This window comes from Aquarana catesbeiana, linkage group LG04 (genome assembly GCF_042186555.1).
Source record: "Aquarana catesbeiana isolate 2022-GZ linkage group LG04, ASM4218655v1, whole genome shotgun sequence".
Classification (NCBI taxonomy): Eukaryota; Metazoa; Chordata; class Amphibia; order Anura; family Ranidae; genus Aquarana; species Aquarana catesbeiana.
The window spans coordinates 529,300,534-529,321,670 of NC_133327.1; the positions used below are offsets into that span (position 1 = coordinate 529,300,534).

General features: G+C 44.3%; 1 protein-coding gene across 6 annotated transcripts in view; it reads right to left on the minus strand.

Moving 5' to 3' along the window:
• RGS17 (regulator of G protein signaling 17) overlaps positions 1–21,137 on the minus strand; it is a 319,010-nt gene that overhangs the window by 81,495 nt on the left and 216,378 nt on the right. For 2 of the 6 annotated variants that reach the window (XM_073627842.1, XM_073627838.1), the window contains one exon: positions 6,447–6,524. The exons of 1 other annotated variant lie outside the window; for it this stretch is intronic. In XM_073627842.1, coding sequence (XP_073483943.1) covers positions 6,447–6,493 — 47 coding nt within the window. In that variant the 5' untranslated portion in view covers positions 6,494–6,524. Of the gene's footprint in view, positions 1–6,446; positions 6,566–21,137 lie in introns of all 6 variants that reach the window. 3 more of the 6 variants (XM_073627841.1, XM_073627837.1, XM_073627840.1) reach the window with 2 other exon arrangements.

Sequence of the window (21,137 nt, forward strand, 5' to 3'; positions counted from 1 at the left end):
CCCAAGGGCCTGGTATGCTCTTGGAGGGGGAACCCATGCTGGTTTTTTATTTAAAATTTGGCGCAGAGTTCCCCCTCAAGATTCATACCAAACACAGTGCCTGATATTGGCGGGGATCCAAGTCGGATCCCCGTTCATTAAAAGTCGGACATATGTCGGCTTCTAGTCGCAGGGCAAAGTCGTATCCAAAGTAGGACGGCTGTCGTGTTGCACCAGTGTGAAACCGGCCTGAGCCTGGGTTCACACTTGTACGGCAAACGCCCTGATATTGGGAGCTCATGTTGCGTGACGTGTGAAAATCAATGTTGCCCTATGAGAGCCGTCTTAACTGGTCCGACATAAGTCGGTCCGACTTTGAAAATACTCCCTGCACTTCTTTGGTCCGACTTTGATCATACTACAGCCAATTGAATATCATTGAAGTCGGATCAAAGTAGGATCCTTGTCCTAACCATCCGACTTGTGACATTCAACATGGTGATTACAGCAGCAGTAAAAAGAATTTATGTCACACTGGGATTGTTTTGATTGGTCAAAGGACAAGTCAGACCATCACAAAGTTGGATCAAAGTAGTATCCTGTTCATTCAAGTTGGATGGATTGAGGCTGGGTTCACACTGCTGCGAATTCTATTGCGAATTTGAGCCGTTGCGATCGCTCAAATTCGCAAGTCATTTAAATTACATAGATTAACATTAGTGCCGTTCACATCGACGCGTTGCGAATATAACCTGCGTGAAAAAAAGGTCCTGTGCGAGTTTACTGCGTTGCGTTGCGAATTTAGTCTCCATAGACATCAATGTAAATCGTTCTTGAATCGCATTGATTGGTTCACATATGTGCGAATTCCACCACACTACTCTCCACAAAAACCAGGAAGTACACAGGAAGTTAAGACCCTTTTTTTTTTTACATTATGATTCCATTGGCTAGACTATCAATCGCAGCTATATCCAACTCCTGAAATTCGCGGTAAAATCGCGGTAAATTCGCGGTAAAATCGCGGTAAATTCGCGGTAAAATCGCAGTAAATTCGCACTGCAGCAGTGTGAACCCAGCCTTAAGACCGATGTAGGACTGATGTCGCAGAGCAAAGTAGGGTGACAGTCGTATGACTGTCATGTAGTATCAGTGTGAACCCAGCCTTAGCCTGGGTTCACACTTGTACCACAAACGCTCCGACATTGGGAGCTCATGTCACATGACATGTGAAAATCAATGTTTCCCTATAAGAGCCGTTTTAACTGGTTCGACACAAGTCGGTCTGACTCTGAATATGATCCCTGCGCTATTTTGGTCTGACTTTGATCCTACTTCAGCCCATTGATTATCACTGAAGTCGGATCAAAGTCGGATCGCCGTCTTAACTGACCCGACTTTGGCATGCAACTAGTGCTCAGAGGCTCTTGAAGGGGAACTCCACGGCAATTTTTTTTTAAAAACGGCATGGGTTCCCCCTCCAAGAGCATACCAGGCCCTTCGGTCTGGTATGGATTTTCAGGGGAACCCCCACGCTGAAAAAACGGCGTTGGAGTCCCCCGAAAATCCATACCAGACCCTTATCTGAGCACACAGCCTGGCAGGTCAGGAAAGGGGGTGGGGACGAGCGAGCGCCCCCCCCCCTTCCTGAACCGTACCGGGCCACATGCCCTCAACATGGGGGGTGGCGGGTGCTTTTCTTTGCTATGGGCCGTATCTTCAAACTTTCATCTATGATGAAAGATTCTAAATCAGAATAACTCACGGCTGTTTTGTGATGGCCTCAATGTTAATCCTAAAAATGGAGGAAAATATATTTTATTTATTCAAATTACAGTAGGTACGGGGTCTAAAAACAGACAAGTGTGTATGCAACCTTAAAAGATGAAAATGCGGCACACTTCTGCTAGTGCGTAAATTACTGAGTACTTCTATGTTTCTATGTCAGCTTCTATGTCAGCTGTGTCAGCTCATTTGACAGAGGTGATAATGCTAATGAGGAAGCTGGAGGGTGACATAGTAAGCTAAAACATTAAACCAGGAAGATGAATTACTTAAGAGAAGAAAATGTAAGGTTTGCTTAGTCTCTAACCCCTCAAACAAAAAAATTAATAAGAAACGATGAATGTCTCCTTTCTTGCAGTGCAGTAAGGCCACACAAAAAATACTAATCCGTGTGCAGGTAAAGTAGTAGACATACAGTTCCTTGAAAAAGTATTCATACCCCTTGAAATTTTCCACATTTTGTCATGTTACAACCAAAAAGGTAAATGTATTTTAATGTGATTTTATGTGATAGACCAACACAAAGTGGCGCATAATTGTGAAGTGGAAGGAAAATGATAAATAGTTTTTTAACATTTTTTCTCAAATAAATATCTGAAAAGTTTTGTGTGCATTTGTGTTCAGCCCCCTTTACTCAGATGCCCCTAACTAAAATCTAGTGGAACCAATTGCCTTCAGAAGTCACCTAATTAGTAAACAGAGTCCAAATGTGTGTAATTTAATCGCAGTAAAAATACAGCTGTTCTGTGAAGCCCTCAGAGGTTTGTTAGAGAACCTCAGTGAACAAACAGCATTATGAAGGTCAAGGAACACACCAGACAGGTCAGGGATAAAGTTGTTGAGAAGGTTAAAGCAGGGTTAGGTTATAAAAAGTATCCCAAGCTTTGAACATCTCATGGAGCACTGTTCAATCAATCATCCGAAAATGGAAAGCGTAAGGCACAACTGCAAACCTACCAAGACATGGCCGTCCACCTAAACTGACAGGCCGGGAAAGGAGAGCATTAATCAGAGAAGCAGCCAAGAGGCCCATGGTAACTCTGGAGGAGCTGCAGTGATCCACAGTTCAGGTGTAAGAATCTGTCCACAGGACAACTATTAGTCGTGTACTCCAAAAAACTGGCCTTTATGGAAGAGTGGCAAGAAAGCCGTTTGCAGCTTGCGAGAAGCCATGTGGGAGACACAGCAAACATGTGGAAGAAGGTGCTCTGGTCAAAATTGAACATTTTGGTTTAAAAGCAAAACGCTATGTGTGGTGAAAACCAACACTGCACATCACCCTGAACACACCATCCCCACCGTGAAACATTGTGGTGGCAGTATCATGTTGTGGGGATGCTTTTCTTCAGCAGGGATGGGGAAGCTGGTCAGAGTTAATGGGAAGATGGATGGAGCCAAATACAGGGCAATCTTAGTAGAAAACCTGTTAGAGTCCGCAAAAGACTTGAGACTGGGGTGGAAGTTCACCTTCCAGCAGGACAACAACCCTAAACATACAGCCAGAGCTACAAAGGAATGGTTTAGATCAAAGCATATTCATGTGTTAGAACAGCCCACTCAAAGTCCAGACCTAACTCCAATTAAGAATCTGTGGTAAGACTTGAAAATTGCTGTTCACAGACGCTCTCCATCCAATCTGATACAGCTTAAGCTATTTTACAAAGAAGAATGGCAAAAATGTAATTCTCTAGATGTGCAAAGCTGGTAGAGACATATCCAAAAAGACTTGCAGCTGTGATTGCAGCGAAAGGTGGTTCTACAATGTTTTGACTCAGGGGGGCTGAATACAAATGCAAATGCATGCCACGCTTTTCAGATATTTGTAAAAAATTTGGAAAACCATTTATCATTTTCCTTCCTCTTCACAATTATGTGCCACTGTGTTGGTCTATCACATAAAATCCCAATAAAATACATTTACTCTTTTGGTTGTAACGTAATAAAATGTGGAAAATTTCAAGGGGTATGAATACTTTTTTCAAGGCACTGTATACGTGTTTTAGTGGTGTATCTCGTTTTTTTGTGTGGAGTTCCACTTTAATGTACAAGTTTAGTATTCATAAACACTTCTAGGCCAATAGACCCTGCAGAGAAATGGACTGGAATAAAACTCTTATGCCGCGTACACACGGTCGGACTTTTCGTCTACAAAAGTCCAACGGACGCTGACGGACTAAAGCTGGCTGGTAATCCGATCGTGTGTGGGCTTCTCCGGACTTTCAACGGACTTTTTTAGCCTCAAATCCGACGGACTTTAGATTTGAAACATGCTTCAAATCTTTACGTCGTAAGTACGACGGACCCGAAATCCGCTCGTCTGTGTGCTAGTCCGACGGACAAAAACCCATGCTAGGGCAGCTATTGGCTACTGGCTATGAACTTCCTTATTTTAGTCCGGTGTACGTCATCACGTACGAATCCGTCGGACTTTTGTGTGGTCGTGTGTAGGCAAGTCCGTTCGTAAGAAAGTCTGCCGCAAGTCCGCCGAAGGTACGTCGGAAGTCTGTCGGACAGGCTGTCGGACTTTTGTAGACGAAAAGTCCGACCGTGTGTACGCGGCATTACTGCTATTTCTGTAATTCATCATCTTTAATCAAGTTAGGTATTAATGTTTCTTTTTAATCTTTTTGTTTGTGTTTTTATTCACCATTTTCCTGTTGTGAGGCTTAAACCTGTGTGGGATATTTGTTGTATTATTATGTCAAGTGCAGTTGACCTATTTTTAAAGCCCATCTCCAGGCAAATATTATGCATGTGACATGTGAGTGCTTTTGAAGTGATGGAATGCTAATTATTGCATAATTTTCTACAGTCATTATAAGTGTGAAGTATGCTTACAATTTTCCCACACTTAGAGAAAACAATGATCTCCCTTATGTCAAAGAAACCATGCTTTGAATAATTAAATTTAAAAAGGAATGGCTATTTTTGGATCACTGGTTTATAGATTAATTCAAATTACAGTATTTTGTGAAGGCCAGCAACATTATCACTATTCCGGTGCTAATTGAAATCGCTGCCTGGAAATGTTCTATTATTTTAGTTTCCGCTGTACAGTCACTGTACATTCCCCAGTCTGCGTATACAGTATATGCCATGGCAAAATTCTCCTGCTGTTGTATATCGTGCTCTGTAAAGTGAAACCCAATATTCAGACCCAATAGTGATTACAGTGCACAAATGTATATTATGGTAATCATACAGAAGTGAATTTCACCACCAGGTGGCTCTGTAGGTGGTAACTGCATCTCCGAGTTCTGGTTAAAAGTAGGAGATGCGAAAAAAGGAACTCAGTAATAGAAGCCCGGGTATTTTTATTTATTTTTATAATGACTTTATAAGTCATTTACAATTCAGAAGCATGTGATCTTTGTTATTCACCAAAATTGTAAAGTAAAGTAAACACAATCACTAAAAACTCATGCAATCTTAAATTTGTTATTGTAATTTCAAAAGTAATTTTCGTTCTTCTAAAATCTAAAGCTTTCATTAAACATATCTGGTAAGTCTACCATGAAAGTTCTTGTTCAGGCACCTTTTGTTATGGGATAAAAACATCTCTCATAATTGCTCTCCTGTATTTTTATTAGAGAATCTAAAACAGTTTTACGAACCTTGCTTGAAGTTTGCAAACTCTGAGGCAAATCCAATTGATCCCATGAAATCTTGTTAATCAGTTTGGTCATTTGTAGGGCTAAGGAGCAAGTTATTGCCAGACAAAGGTCAAGGGAAGCCTGGGCACTGCCATGGGAAGTAAGTAAAAATGCCAAAAAAAGGAAACATTTTCAGTGTTCCCTAACAATTCCACCACACGCTGACAACATGGCTGCTGTCAGTCCACTCTTTCATAGAAGTTATTTATTTCTTTAAATGATTGGCTCTTGTGACTCAGCTGACCAGGGCTATTCACTACATTTTAAGTTGTTTCTTATTACTGATGGGGAAATATTAAGACTTTTCGGCCAAAAGTCCCAATTCCCACACTTTGCAAATCCCCGGGGAATCGTCAGATATCCGTGATAAGAAGGAATATCATCTTCCTCCATAGTATCTTCTTCCATAGTTTCAACATGCTTTGGGTAGGGACTAGAAGCAGCTGTGTCATTGCTCATTGCACAGGCATATTCTACTGCTAATACTACCGTAAAAAGAATCAAACCATAAGCACTGACGTGCATGCATGTGGACAGGAATTGCTTGCAAAAGGGCTGCAAGAGATCAGCAGTGCATAAAAGGGATGTAAAAATGGTCAAAACAGTATTTCTACAAGAAAAAAAGCATGACAATTGTTTATGTTTGTCAGTTATGGTTTACATTGACTTTAATTAGAAACATACATACATACCCTCAAATAATTTCATAACCACTGGCTATCATGATTTTACAGTGTATTACAGTCCAAAGCTTGTCAGTAACTCTTGGCATATCCCTTTTAAATAATGCTAAAGCAGGAGGTTTAATAGCCTGCTAAAATAGAAAATCAAAATTAATTACTAGCCAGACTGGGGCCTTCGTTAGTCCTCACAGCAAACCTTAGCAATGGGCTGGAAGAGTGGTCATACTTTGAACACCTTTACTTTAATGGCTGTTTAAGACCAGCCTTAGGTCTAAAAAATGTATTACACAGATAAAGTATTGTTGTACATTTGGTGGGGGTGTTGTAACATGGAAAAGAAACTTACCATTCTTCTACAACTTGGATGCTCTCCATTTTCGTCGTGTGTGCCATTCTTCCTGAATTCTCCCCTCTATCTTCATTCCTAACAGTGAGGCTGCAATGTAGTACAACACTTTATTTTGTCTAGGGAAAGTTAAGCAATTTAAACAGTGTTATTAAATACATAATTAATGACAATATAAAGGATTTTGTTAGGTCAGCTTGTCAAAAAATATAGTTGTACAGAAAGCATGGTAAATGGCACGAAGAGCCTTGGGACCAATTAAAAATGAAATTCTGAGATAATATGTCAGAGCTTTCTAAGACAACTATAAAGTTAGAGTTATCAGGCACCTATCTAAAATAAATCTAACTGCATTTACCGCATATACTCGAGTATAAGCCGACCCAAATATAAGCCGAGGCACCTAATTTTACAACAAAAAACTGGGAAAACTTATTGACTCAAATATAAGCCTAGGGTGAGAAATGCGCAGCTACTGTAAATGGAAAAGAGGGTCAACAATGCCCATTTGCAGCCTCACTGTGCCCATTTGCATGTCTCACTGTGCCCATTTGCAGCCATAGGTCCCCCAAACTTCAAACTCAGTAGGTAAGGGTTCCTAGATGCCCCCTAGCTGCAGCCAAAATTTGGGGTCTCTGGACCCAAAGGGTGCCGAAATGACATTGCTGCAGATGGACACAGTTGACCGAATTTGGGGCCCCGTATTTCGGGGACACTTGGTGATAGGAACCCCAAATTTGGTGTGCAAACCCAGTGGTACTAGCACTATAACATATCCAAAGCTGGGGTTCCTAGCACTAAGTGACCCCGAGATACGGGGGCCCCAAAGTCGGTTTGGAAAATGTCAAGCACTTTTCTGCAGCAGAGAATGACATTTTCCGAACCAACTTTGAGGCTCCAAATCTTGGGGCCACTTGGTGCTAGAAACCCCAGCTTTGGATATGTTGTAGTGCTAGTTCCACCAGGTTTGTACACTAAATTTGGGGTTCCTAGCACCCAAGTGGGCACGAGATACGGTGCCCCAAAATCAGAACCTGTATCTGGAATACAAGACAAATGACTGCAGCAATTTTTTAAAAAAATTCAGATTTGGGAAAGTTCTCATTTAACCACTTGGCGTCCACGCTATAGCCAAATGACAGCCACAAGACGGACCTGAATTTCCGGGAGGCCGTCATATGACATCCTCCCCTTTGGATGCACCCCTCTGCAGGGCGTGCGCGGCGCGTGCTGTGATCACCGAGTCACTGAGACTCGGGTGATCACGGATCCGAGTAAGGGGCCGATCCTGGCCCCTTACCACGTGATCAGTTGTCAGACAATGACAGCTGATCACGTGATGTAAACAAAAGCTTGGTAATCTTTTTTTTTCTCCTCACGCTGACAGTGTGAGGAGGAAAAAAATCCGATCACTGGCTTATGTGCAAGGGACATCGGTCCCGAAGAGGAAGGAGGCACATCTGCCTCATCTGTGCCCACAATTACCGCCAGTGCCCACCAGTGCCACCTATCAATGCCCATGAGTGACACCTATCAATGCCCAAAAGTGTCACCTATCAATGCCCACCAGTGGTGCCAATCAGTGCCTCATCAGTGCCACCTAGCAGTGCTGCCTATCAGTGTAACCTACCAGTGCCGATCAATGCCCAATATTGCCACCCATCAGTGCCCATCACTGCCACCTATCAGTGCCACCTATCAGTGCCACCTATTAGTGCCACTTCTCAGTGCCCACCAGTGCCACTTATCAATGCCCTTCAGTGCCACCCATCAGTGCCACCTCTCGGTGTCACCTCTCAGTGCACACCAGTGCCGTCTTTCAGTGCCCACCAGTACCACCTATCAGTGCCCACCAGTGCCGCCTTATCGGTGCCCATCAGTGCAGCCCATCGGTGTCCATCAGTGCCCATCAGTGCAGCCTATTGGTGCCCATCAGTGCAGCCTCATCAGCGTACATCAATGAAGGAGAAAAATTACCTGTTTGCAAAATTTTATAACAAAATATAAAAAAAATAATTTTTTTATAAAAAAATGTGGTCTTTTAAAATTTTTGTTAACAAAAGATAAAAACCGCAGAGGTGATCAAATACCACCAAAAGAAAGCTCTATTTGTAGGAAAAAAAATTATAAAAATTTCATCTGGGTACAGTGTTGTATGTCATTCAAAGTATTGTCATTCAAAGTGCATCAGCGCTGAAAGCTGAAAATTGGTCTGGGCAGGAGGGGGGTTTAAATGCCCAGTAAGCAAGTGGTTAAAGCATATTTTCACTTTTGCGGTCAAATTTGAGAAAACCCCAATTTATGTTTGTTATGTGTTCCTCTTTGTGGAGCGGGCACACCGCACTCCTCCAAGACCTCTCCCCCCTGGCAACCCACCAAGATCTATGTTAGCCAGGCTCCTGAACTATAAAGATAGGGAGATTGTACTCAGACTGGCCAGAGAGAGAGGCGCAATACATTACAATGGGACTAAAATCTCCTTCTACCCTGATCTTTCGGCAGAGGTGCAACGTAAAAGGGCGAAGTTCGCCGAAGTAAAGAAGCGCCTACAGAGAATACAGGTCTCCTATGCCATGTTGTATTCTGCTAAATTGCGTATCACGGCTAGGGGACAGTCAACTTTCTTTGAATCGGCTTCTGAGGCATCTGCATGACTGGACCGCAACGAACAAGATCTCAGGAGACATCGAGAAGCTGACAGGGGAGACTGAAGGTGGCCACAAACCACGCTGGGGCCGGTATGTAACATGCTGACTTTTTCCCCCTTCTTCTTTTCCCTCATCGTTCATATGGCGGGATAAAGTTTGCCTTTTTTCGAAACCTAGCGCTTACTTAGAGCTTTGTAAGAATTTGACAGGTTAACATGCAGCTTGAGTCGAGGTGGGGAAGACATGCCCACGGGGACTCACAAATCTACAGTTTGCCCCTGATCAGAGGGCCTGTTTTTTGGTGCCCTGTTGGCACGAGTTTCCTGGACGAATCTTGGCGTGGGGCTAGAAAGCAGGAGATCAGCCGTGCCCCATGCGGGTATGCTGGTTGCACCCGACAGATCAGTCCGGAACAGTTTTTTAATTGTTTGATACTCGAACGAACACGTTGTATCTTGATCTTTACTCAACTAAGATGCTGTCGACATACCACATTACTAAGTCACGCCATGGTGATGGAACTTTGCACTCACAACATGAACGTTGCTCCATGGGCGCTTGGGCCAGAGGCACCGGGCTATGTGGGCCCTGAACACAATACCCTACCGAAACTAACATGGCCACCACTCCGATAGTTGCTTGGAATGTCCGTGGCGTTCATGACCCACTGAAACGTACAATGATAACTGCCTGTCTGAAGAAGTTTAATCCTGCTATACTGGGCCTTCAGGAGACTCACCTTACGACAGATACGACTGGTTTTATGCAGTATTCCTGGGTGGGCAAGGCTTACCACTCCACTCACACCGCCTATTCGCGCGGGGTGAGTGTGCTGGTACACAAATCCTTGACTTACCAGGAATTGGATGCAAAAATGGACCCTCTGGGTAGATATGTATTTTTGTATTGTAAACTGTTTACATTGACTATGGTGATAGCTTTTGTATACATTCCACCCCCATTTTCCAGAGAGGTTTTGCAGCTTCTCTTGTCTTATCTGGGTGATAAACCCGATGTCCCCACGCTGATCATGGGAGACTTTAACGGTTACCTGGACCCCAAAATGGATAGGCATCCCCCGGCTCAGCCTCCGACAGGAAGCAGAGGCACTATTTTGAGCCAGCTGCTGTCGGAGGTGGGCTGGACAGATGTATGGAGGTCTAAACACCCGAATCTCAAACAGTTCTCATGCTTTTCTAAAACGCATGGGTCATTGTCTCACATTGACCTGTGTGTGGGGTCCCCTCAGTTGCTGACCATGATTACCAGGGTTGAGTATCTTCCCAGGGGGGTATCGGACCATTCACCGTTGGCCGCTCACTTGGTCACCCGCCCTTTAACGACCCTACCCAGAGCACCATGGAAGTTGAACGCCTTCTGGCTAAAACTTTTTACTTCACATGAAAGGGTGGTAAAACAGATTGAACACTATTTCAGAGACAACCATATGCATAGCAATCTGACGGTGCGATGGGATGCCTTCAAGGCATGCCTAAGGGGCACGTTTATAGCCAAAATTGCTGCAATTAAGTGTGATTCATCCGCGTTACAGGTACAGGTGGAGGACCGGGTGAGACGGCTTGAACTGGCTTATGTGTTAGACCCATCAGATTCCGCGAGGGAGGCATGGATCTCAGCTCAAGCTTCCCTGGACCGGGTGAGATCCTTCGCCACGAACGTAAAAGATTTTTTACGAAACAAGCTTTTTACGAAGAGGGAGAGAAAACAGGCAGACTGCTGGCTAGGGTTGCTAGATCTCAGCAATCCTCGCCAGCCATAGGAGCGCTACGCAGCTCACAGGGACGACTGGTCAATGACCCTGAGCAAATAATGGATGAACTAGCTTCCTTTTATGTAAAACTGTATGGTTCATGTGATAATTTTAGTGATGAACAGTTACAGGAGTATATGGGTGGAATGATTCTTCCGACTCTGACTCAAGAGGAGTCCCTGGAGCTGGAGGCACCATTCACACTGGAAGAGCTGAGTGAGGCTGCGGCCTTCTTCTCTACTGGTAAAGCTCCTGGAGATGATGGGATTCCCATGGAGGTATACACCCAATATGGAGAAGTGATACTGCCAAAACTACTGGAGGTCTTTAACGCCTCATTTAAATCAGGGAAATTACCTACTACCATGACGAGGGCCAATATAGTCTTATTACTTAAAGCAGGCAAAGATCCGCTAGATCCTAGCTCCTATAGGCCCATATCACTGTTGCAGAGTGACGTCAAAATATTAGCCAAAGCAATGGCCATAAGAGTCAACAAAATAATCAGATCTATTTATCCCAGATCAGGCAGGCTTTATGCCGCGAACATCCACTGCGACCAATCTTAGACGCCTATACCTGAACATGCAGACCCCTTCAGATTCCGTTGGCCACAGAGCACTTTTGTCTCTTGACGCCAATAAGGCATTCGACATTGTGGGCTGGCGGTATCTGTGGGCTGTACTGGCCAAGTTTGGGTTCGGTCCCAGGTTTATCAGGTGGGTGAGACTGTTGTATGACACACCACAGGCAGCCATACGTATGTCGGACAGGCTCTCTCATTCCTTTGCACTGGGTAGGGGGACGAGGCAGGGATGTCCCCTGTCCCCTCTACTTTTTGCTCTGGCCATTGAGCCCCTTGTGGCTCAGGTCAGGAATTGTACATACATTAAAGGATTTAGATACGGTGAAATACACGAAAAAATAATGTTATATGCTGACGACATGCTTCTTTTCCTGGGGGATGTGGGCGATTCCCTTACTAAAACTATGTCCCTTATTACGATTAAGATTTTGATGCCGCAGTTCCTTTACCTGCTCCATATTACACCAGTCTGAAGATTTTCAGGGTGGTCAACTCCTTGTTCAGGCTGTTTCTCTGGCACAATAAACCCCCATAGAATTAGACTGGAGCAGTTGCAACGCCCGAGAGAGGGGGGGGGGGCCTTGCCCTCCCCAACCCTTGGGTATATTACCTTGCTGCACAGTTGCAGCATTTGATAGGAGCTATGGGTCCCTTGCCGATGGGTTCCTCCGCTGGACTTATGCTATTTGGCTCGGGGGCAGAGTCTATCCCTGAGGGATTGGAGGCTCAAAAATTCCAAAAACCTAACAAACTTATGCCCACGTACACACTCCTGCAAAAGGTATGGAATAAAACTAAACAATTACAGGATGTAAATGGGTTCACGACATATAGCCCGATATGGGATAACAGCACATATGCAGAACTAGCTAAGATTCAACAGGGTCTCAGATGGCGTAGGTTAGGCATAACTCACCTGAAACACATTTTTCATAATGGGGCTTTACTACCCTTTAGGGAACTACAATCTAAATATGCACTTCCTTCCAACATGTTATTCTATTATATGCAGCTATCACATGCCGTTAAGGCTCAGGGGGATGCAGTGGAGTGGACTCAGTCCTCAACTCCAGTTTTTCATATACTGCAAGATGCGACAGACACCAAAGGTGTAATTTCCCAATGCTATAATATGCTATTAGTGTCATTTCTAGATGGATATCCCATGAAGGCAGTGTCACAATGGGAGGCGGATTTAGGGAAGAGGCCATGCAGGCAGTCAATATATGCTCTTTGAATGTGGCACAAAAGGTGTCACAACTTTACATACTACTGAGAGTTCATTACACACCCGTAAAACTACACAAAATGGGCAAGATACCTGACCCACTGTGCAGCAGGTGTAGAGTGGCGTCGGGAGATCTGATTCACTTACTGTGGCGTTGCCCAAAGCTTCACAGGTACTGGACGGAAGTCCTGGCTACACTAAATCAGGTGTTCCAGACCAACGTTCCATTGGACCCTATTAATTGTGTGTTGGGAATTTTGGAAGGAGTGATAGAGGAGGAGGGGACGAGAATTGCTTTTGCTAGGGCTCTGTTTCAGCCCAGGAAAACAATACTTATGAGTTGGAAATCAGCAGTTCCACCAAAGACTTCAGTATGGATACAACACATGGGCAGGATGCTTATCATGGAAAAATACATATATCAGCATAGGGGGAACCCTGGCAAATTTGATAAACTATGGGACGCTTGGCTTGACATACCAGGAATAAGCCCCTTGGAGCTGGTACAAATGAGGATGTTAAAGGGAATATAGGTACATCCTGGGCAAGAGATCGGGTTAAATAATGAAATACTTCCGGAAATTAAGCTGTGAGTCCTAGTGGTGTGGAAAGGCGGCTATTAGGTAGATGTATGGTGAAGACAGCAATAAACTTGATGGCATATCAAATGTAAGGATAATAAAAAGAATACAAAAATGTTTTTTTTTTTGACAATGTTGTTACAATGTAAATGTGCATATTATGGTGGAAAATCCTAAAATATGAACAAAGTGTACTGTACTTCATGTTTTGAAAGTAATATTGTATGTCTTTATGTGCAATAAAAACCTTTTTGATTTAAAAAAAAAAAACTAATTTTGCTTGTAGACCCTAAAAAGAAATGACCCAGACCTCCGCAGATTAAGAAAAAATCATGTTTACTAACTCTACAGCTAAGGGCAATTGTATTTTGATGACCTGATGACCGTTATCACCAACAGTCATTGTAAAAGGAAGCTCCAAATGTTAAGGTGTCACTGGAAGGATGTACATAATGTCAAAAGTAAACCTGCATTTATATTCCTGCTATTCCCATCCACCTTAAACTGGACATAGACTGACTGCTGAAATGTCTCTTTGGTAAACTTTGCATTTATGTTACTGCTGTTTCACTTCCATCTATTGCCCTGTTCCAATAATTTCCTACCTAAATTATGGGCTGCCTTATCTTTACAATCCTGCCTTTTTGGTCCTCTTGCGGTTTGATTGTGGTGTGAAACGTTTTCTGTGCTAGCTGTGTGCCTAATATTAACTCTTGATTGATTAATTGGCAAATTCCATCCACACCCAGAATGATATAAAACATGACCACCTTCAGGGGGGACACAGGCCAGGGGGACATATGCTGGGGTTTCACCAATAAGGTGGTGTTCTTTATTTAAGTGACACTTCCGCTCTTGCACTTCAGCGATTTGCACAAAACATCAACAGAAAACTACTTTACAAATCACCAGACTGCAGGTTACCCTGTTTCCCATTCAGCTCTCATTCCTCTCTGAAACATGCACTCTATTTCTCTCCTTTTCACAGTTGCAGCCTCTCTCTTTAAATTCCCTTTCCTTCACCCCACTTCTCCACCCCACAATCTGTACATATCACCCTCACTCCTGCCCTCTCTTATTAATGCACTCATCACTCCTCCTAATTCAAATCCTACATGCTAATAAAACCCCCAGGATGCTGAGGCATGTCCCCTCATATAAATCACACTCTCATATTACCTCTCTCACCCTTCTGCTTCTCTTAACCTCTAGAGATATATCCCCAAACCCTAATTAAAATCCCACATGCTAATAAAACCCCCAGGATGCTGAGGCATGTCCCCTCATATATATCACCCTCTGTTGATAAATCCCCAAACACTGGGCCACCCTTACTTAACTGTACTTAATGCACCCATCACCCCACATCCTCTGGCAGCAGTCGCAATCTACGCAATTTAGTCTCCATTCCTCTTCTTTCCAAAACTAGCCACCCCTTCTCCTGTGCCCTTTGGAATGCCCGCTCTGTCTGCAAAAAACTCACCGCTGTTCACGACCTCTTTGTCACTAACTCCTTTAATTAACTTGCTGTCACCGAAACCTGGCTTCATGAATCAGACACTCCTTCTCCTGCTTCCCTCTCCCATGGTGCCCTTCGCCGGACTCACCTCCCTAGACCTAGTGGACGCAAGGGAGGTGGAGTTGGATTCCTCCTATCCTCACAGAGCACCTTCCAGGTTCTTCACTCTCCTCCCTCTCTGTCCCATCATTTGAAGTTCACTGTATACAGCTATTTTCCCTAATTTCCATAAGAATTCCTGTGATCTACCAACCCCCTGGACCATTATCAACATTCCTTGATATCTTCTCTGCCTGGCTACCTACTTTCTCTCTTTTGAAATTCCCACAATCCTTCTCGGTGACTTCAACATCCCCGTTAATACGAACACTCCTGCTACTTCTAAACTGCATAGTCTAACCTCCTCATTTGACCTGAAGCAATGGGTACAGGCTTCTACTCACTCTGATGGCAACACTCTCAACCTTGTGTTCTCCTACCTATGCACTCTGTGCAACCTCTCCAACAATCCTTTTCCTCTCTTTGATCACCACCTTAATAGTTTCACTCTCTCCCTGTCTTTCACCACCTTTCCCTCAAATCGCTTAACAATGACCCGTAGAAACCTTCACTATTTCAATCCTTCTCTTCTCTATTCTTCTACTGACCACCTCTATGACAAAATATCATCCCTGTCCTGCACCAACCTAGCCACTTCTATCTACAATAGATCCCTATCTTCCACCCTGGAGGAGTTCGCCCCCTCACTACACACAGAATCAGACCACTACAACCCTGGGAAACAGTTGACACCAGAAGTCTCAAAAAATGCAGCTGTTCTCTTGAGCATATGTGGCATAAGATTAAGTCTCTCAAATACTTCAACCAACATAAATCTGCCCTCCAAAAATACAATTCTTACCTTCACACTGCCAAGCAGACCTATTTTATCACTGTCATTAACACCTTCTCATCCAGTCCCCATCAACTCTTCTCTACCTTTAAAGTGATTGTAAGGTCTCCTTTAAAAAAACAAAAAAACAAACATGTTATACTTACCGCCTCCGTGCAGCTGGTTTTGCACAGAGCAGCCTGGATCCTTCTCTTCTTGGGTCCCTCTAAACTGCTCCTGGCCCCTCCCTCCTGTCGAGTGCCCCCACAGAAAGCAGCTTGCTATGGGGGCACCCAAGCTGAGTCACAGCTCCATGTATCCATTCAGACACGGAGCCCCGACCCGGCTCCACCCCCCCCCCCCTCTTCTGATTGACTAACTGACTTTTATTGACAGCCGCAGGAACCAATGGTGCCGCTGCTGTGTTGGCAATTAACCAACAGTTGAGCACAGAGTTTTGAGAAGGAAGGGCTGAGCCCAGCCCTGACAGTACCCCCTCTTCAACGACCCCTCCCCCTCAAAGGACCACCAGTTTTGAAGGGAAAACGTCTATGGAAAGCATGAAGGAGGACAGGACCATGTACATCCGAGGATGAGACCCAAGAGCGTTATTCCAGACCGTACCCTTTCCACTGAACCAGGTACTGTATGCACCCATGGAACCTACAGGAATCAATGATAGATTGTATCTCATACTCCTCATGGTTCTCAACCTGAACTGAGTGAGGACGTGGTACTGAGGTGGTGAAGAGGTTGCATACCAAAGATTTCAATAAGGAGACATGAAATACATTTGAAATACGCATATTAGAAGGAAGGTCTAAAGCGTAAGCCACTGGGTTGATCCTACGGAGAATACAGAAAGGCCCAATAAACTGTGGTGCCAGTTTTAATGAGGGAACCGTAGCCAGAATACGATCGGGAGGAATCACAGGAACAGGAACCGACTCCGTCTTGGAAGCGGAGGAAAACTGTTGTGACAATGCATCAGCCCTTACATTCTTAGTACCGGGTAAGAATGAAACTTTGCAATTGAAGCTTGACAAGAAAAGAGCCCATCGTGCCCTTCTGGGAGAGAGGCATTTAGCCTCAGACAAGAATCTGAGATTCTTATGGTCAGTCAGAATAAGAACCGGCACAGTGGTACCTTCGAGGAGATGCCTCCATTCTTTAAGGGTTAAAATGATCACTAACAACTCTCGGTCCTCATCTCATAATTGCATTCCGCAGGAGACAATTTCTTGGAAAAGTAGCCACAAGGATGCATAGCGCTCTCAGTGGTAGGATGTTGAGACAACAGGGTGCCAACTCCAGTCTCAGATGCATCAACCTCAAGGATGAAAGGTACCATAAGATCAGGATGTATCAACACAGGAGCAGAAACAAAGGCAGCCTTGAGACTCTCAAAGGCATTAATGGAATCCAGAGACCAGTTCTGTGGGTTACCGTCCTTTCTGGTCATATCAGTCAGGGGTTTGACCAGAGATGAGAAGTTACGAATAAACTTCTGATAATAATTGGCAAAGCCAAGGAAACATTGCAATGGATGTAAACCCACGGGTCGGGGCCACTGTAGCACTGCCCAAAGTTTCTCTGGGTCCATCGAAAAACCAGCAGTGGAAATAACATAACCCAAGAATTTAACCAGTTTAAGATGAAACTCGCACTTCTCCACTTTACAATACAAGTTATTATCTCTCAGCCTCTGAAACAAATGACAGACATCTGTGTGGTGGCTCTCTAGGGACTTGGAAAATATGAGGATATCATCGAGATAAACCATCACACAACGTTGCAATAAATCTCGGAGGACATTGTTGAAATCCTGGAAGACTGACAGAGTGTTGCAAAGACCAAACAGCATTATATTCATAATAGCCAGTTCTGGTATTAAATGTAGTTTTCCATTCGTCGCCCTCCTTGACCCGCATGAGATTGTATGGTCCTCTCAAATCAAGCTTCGTGAAAACTGTTGCTCCAGTGAGGCAGTCAAATAACTTCGTAATCGGATAAGATAAATTTGGAATCGGATAAGCATTCTTAATCAGCGATTAAGCGATTGAGACCCCTATAATTAATACAAGGTCTCAATTCACCTCTCTTCTTTTTCACAAAGAAGAAACCAGCGACAGAAAGAGACAAGGATTTACGGATGAATCCTCGAGAAAGTGCGTTGGCAACATACTCCTCCATGGCTTTGTCCTCCGAGACAGACAAAGAGTAAACCCGGCCACTAGGGGCTATGGCACCAGGTTGAAGGTCAATTGCCCAATCATATGACCAGTGTGGAGGACAAACTACTGGCTTGACATTTGTCAAAGACATTGCTAAATTCACGGAATTCCTCCGGCAGGGAGGAGGGTGAAGAGGTGCACAAGACCCACTTTCTGAAAACATGTCTTCCTGTATTGTGGCGACCAGAAAAGAACCTCAGCACGAAGCCAATCAAAAGAGGGGTTGTGCCTCTGTAACCAAGGATAACCAATAACCACCGGGAAATGAGGTGAGGAAATTACTTGGAATTGGATTATCTCATGGTGAAGATACGGCCATGGTCAATGGAGCAGTCTCATGAGTCACATGGGCAGGCTGTAGAGGTCTCCCATCAATAGCCTCAATGGCAAGTGGAGTGGCATGAAGCTGCAGTGGAATCGAGTGTTTAGACATATTAGAGTCGATTAGAGCCTGTATCTCAATAGACAACTCGGACCAAGAAAGGGTCACCGGAACCAGGGGCTTATCCTTCTGGATAACTGGGGACAAAACATTGCCACCTAAGGTCTGTCCCCACAGGACCTCAGGTGCTAGAATTATCCTGGACGGGTAGGACAAGACTTCAGGAAGTGACCTGCCTGGCCACAATAAAGGCACAATCTCTCCCTCCTTCTAAAGGCCCTTTAATCTGCAGAGAGACGTGTGAAGCCCAATTGCATGGGTTCTACCTCACAGGCAGACTCTGTACCAGGAGGTATGGGAGGTGATGGATGCACAGGTGGGACTGCAAAGCTTGCTGCAAAACGTACAGGAGGCTTCTGCAAGCGCTCCCTAAAGGAAAGTCTCTCTCGGAGTCTGGAGTCAATGAAAACGGCAAACGTGTTCAACCTCTCCAGCTCAGTGGGTATGTCTCGGGCTGCTATCTCATTTTTGATGGTATCTGAGAGACCATGAGAAAAAGCAGCCACGAGGGCCTCATTGTTCCAAGCAACCTCTGCTGCCAGAGTACGGAATTCAATGGCGTAATCAGCAACAGTTCTCGTACTCTGTTTGATGGACATGAGGCTCCTGGCAGCAGAAGTGGAGCATGCGCAAACGTCAAATACCCTTTTAAAGGAAGCCACAAACTCAGGGTAACTCAGGACGACAGGGTTTTGCTTCTCCCATAGAGGGTTTGCCCAGGCCAAGGCTCTCTCAGAAAGCAAACAAAATCATGAAGCCTACTTTGCTTCTATACGTGGGAAACACCTGTGGCAGCATCTCAAAGTATATCCCAACCTGGTTGAGAAACCCTCTGCACTGAACTGGATTGCCTCCAAATCACTCGGGAAGTGGAGCGGAACCAGACATACCTCTTGTAGAAGTAATATTCGAGGCGGGTGCCTGCACAGAGACTTGAGCATCAGCAGGGACGGCCTGCAACACAGGTTGTACCGGAACAGCCTCACTGGCAGGATCCAGGTTAGCAGTGCCACTCAGGAGCATCTGTTAAGCTATGGCTGATCCATGTGGTGACCCTGCTCATCCAATCTGGAAAAAATATTACCAACAAGTGGATTGCCTGCAACTTCTGAATTCATGGCCTTTGCCTACTGTCAGGAACCATGAGACAGAAGTGCAGTAAAAATCACACTATTTAATAAAATGGTAAAATGGTATAAACAGGGCAAACGTAGTCAAAACATAACCAGATTTCGGTAACTAGGACGGGTAGTCAGAACAAGTTAGAGAAACAGTAGTCCAGACATCAGCAAAGCCGGGTGCAGCAAACAGGATCAGGAACCAGAAGGGAAGTCAGCCAAGCAAAAGTCTTTCACAGGAAAACACAGCAGAGAGAGTCCGGATATGCTGACCAAGGCAATGGCACAGAAGATCTGATCCAAGGAGATTATATAACCAGCAGCTCTAGCTGACGAGCAGGAAATGAAGACCAGGTGAGTCACTGTGGAAGGAAGAGTCTTTAGCAATTAAACGACAGCTGAGCACAGAGCTCTGAGAAGGAAGGGCTTTGCCCAGCACTGACTCTCTTCCTCTCTTCTAACATCTTCTCCAACTCTCTAAAACATGCACTAGTCACCCCTATATTTAAAAAGCCTTCCTTGGATCCTACCAATCTTAACAATCTACACCCCATCTCCTTGCTCCTCTCTTTTTCCTCTAAACTCCTTGAATGCCTGGTGTACAACCAATTGAGTGACCACCTCATTAACCGGTTCAATAGAGGGCATTTTCACCCCCTTCCTTCCAAGGCCAATTTTTAGTTTTCAGCACTGTCGCACTTTAAACGACAATTGCGCGGTCATGCGACATTGTACCCAAAAGAAATTGACGTCCTTTTTTCCCCACAAATAGAGCTTTCTTTTGGTGGTATTTGATCACCTCTGCAGTTTTTATTTTTTGCGCTATAAACAAAAGAAGATCGACAATTTTGAAAAAAAAACACAATATTTTTGAATTTTTGCTATAATAAATATCCCAATTTTAAAAAAAAAAAAAAAACAAATTTTTTCCTCAGTTTCGGCCGATACGTATTCTTCTACATATTTTTGGTAAAAAAAAATCGCAATAAGCGTATATTGATTGGTTTGCGCAAAAGTTATAGTGTCTACAAAATACAGGATAGATTTATGGCATTTAAAAAAAAAAAAAAAATTATTTATTTTTTTTACTAGTAATGGCGGCGATCGCGATTTTTTTTCGTGACTGCGACATTATGGTGGACACATATCCTGTATTTTGACACATTTTTGGGACCATTCACATTTATACAGCGATCAATGCTATAAAATTGCATTGATTACTGTGTAAATGTGACAGGCAGTGAAGGGGTTAACCACTAGGGTTAAATATGTTTCCTAGGGAATGATTCTAACTGTAGGGGGTGGGGATGTACAAGGGGAGGAGACCGATCAGTATTCCTCTGTACTGGGAACACAGATCGGTCTCCTCTCAACTGACAGGACGTGGATTTGTGTGTTTACACACACAGATCCACGGTCCGGCCCGGTTAACGGGCAATCGCGGGTGCCCAGCGGACATCGCGGCCGCCAGGCACACGCACCGGGTCCCGAGCAACGCGGCGGCCGGGAAGCCAGGCCGTCATATGACGTCCACCCAGGATGGGAGATCCCATGTGTGGACGTCATATTACAATAGCCGGGTAACGCAGTGGTTAAGTATAACCTTCTTGGTCCCCTTCAGTCTGGATTTCGCCCTCAACACTCCACTGAAACTGCTCTTTAAAAACTCACAAATGACTTACTAACAGCAAAA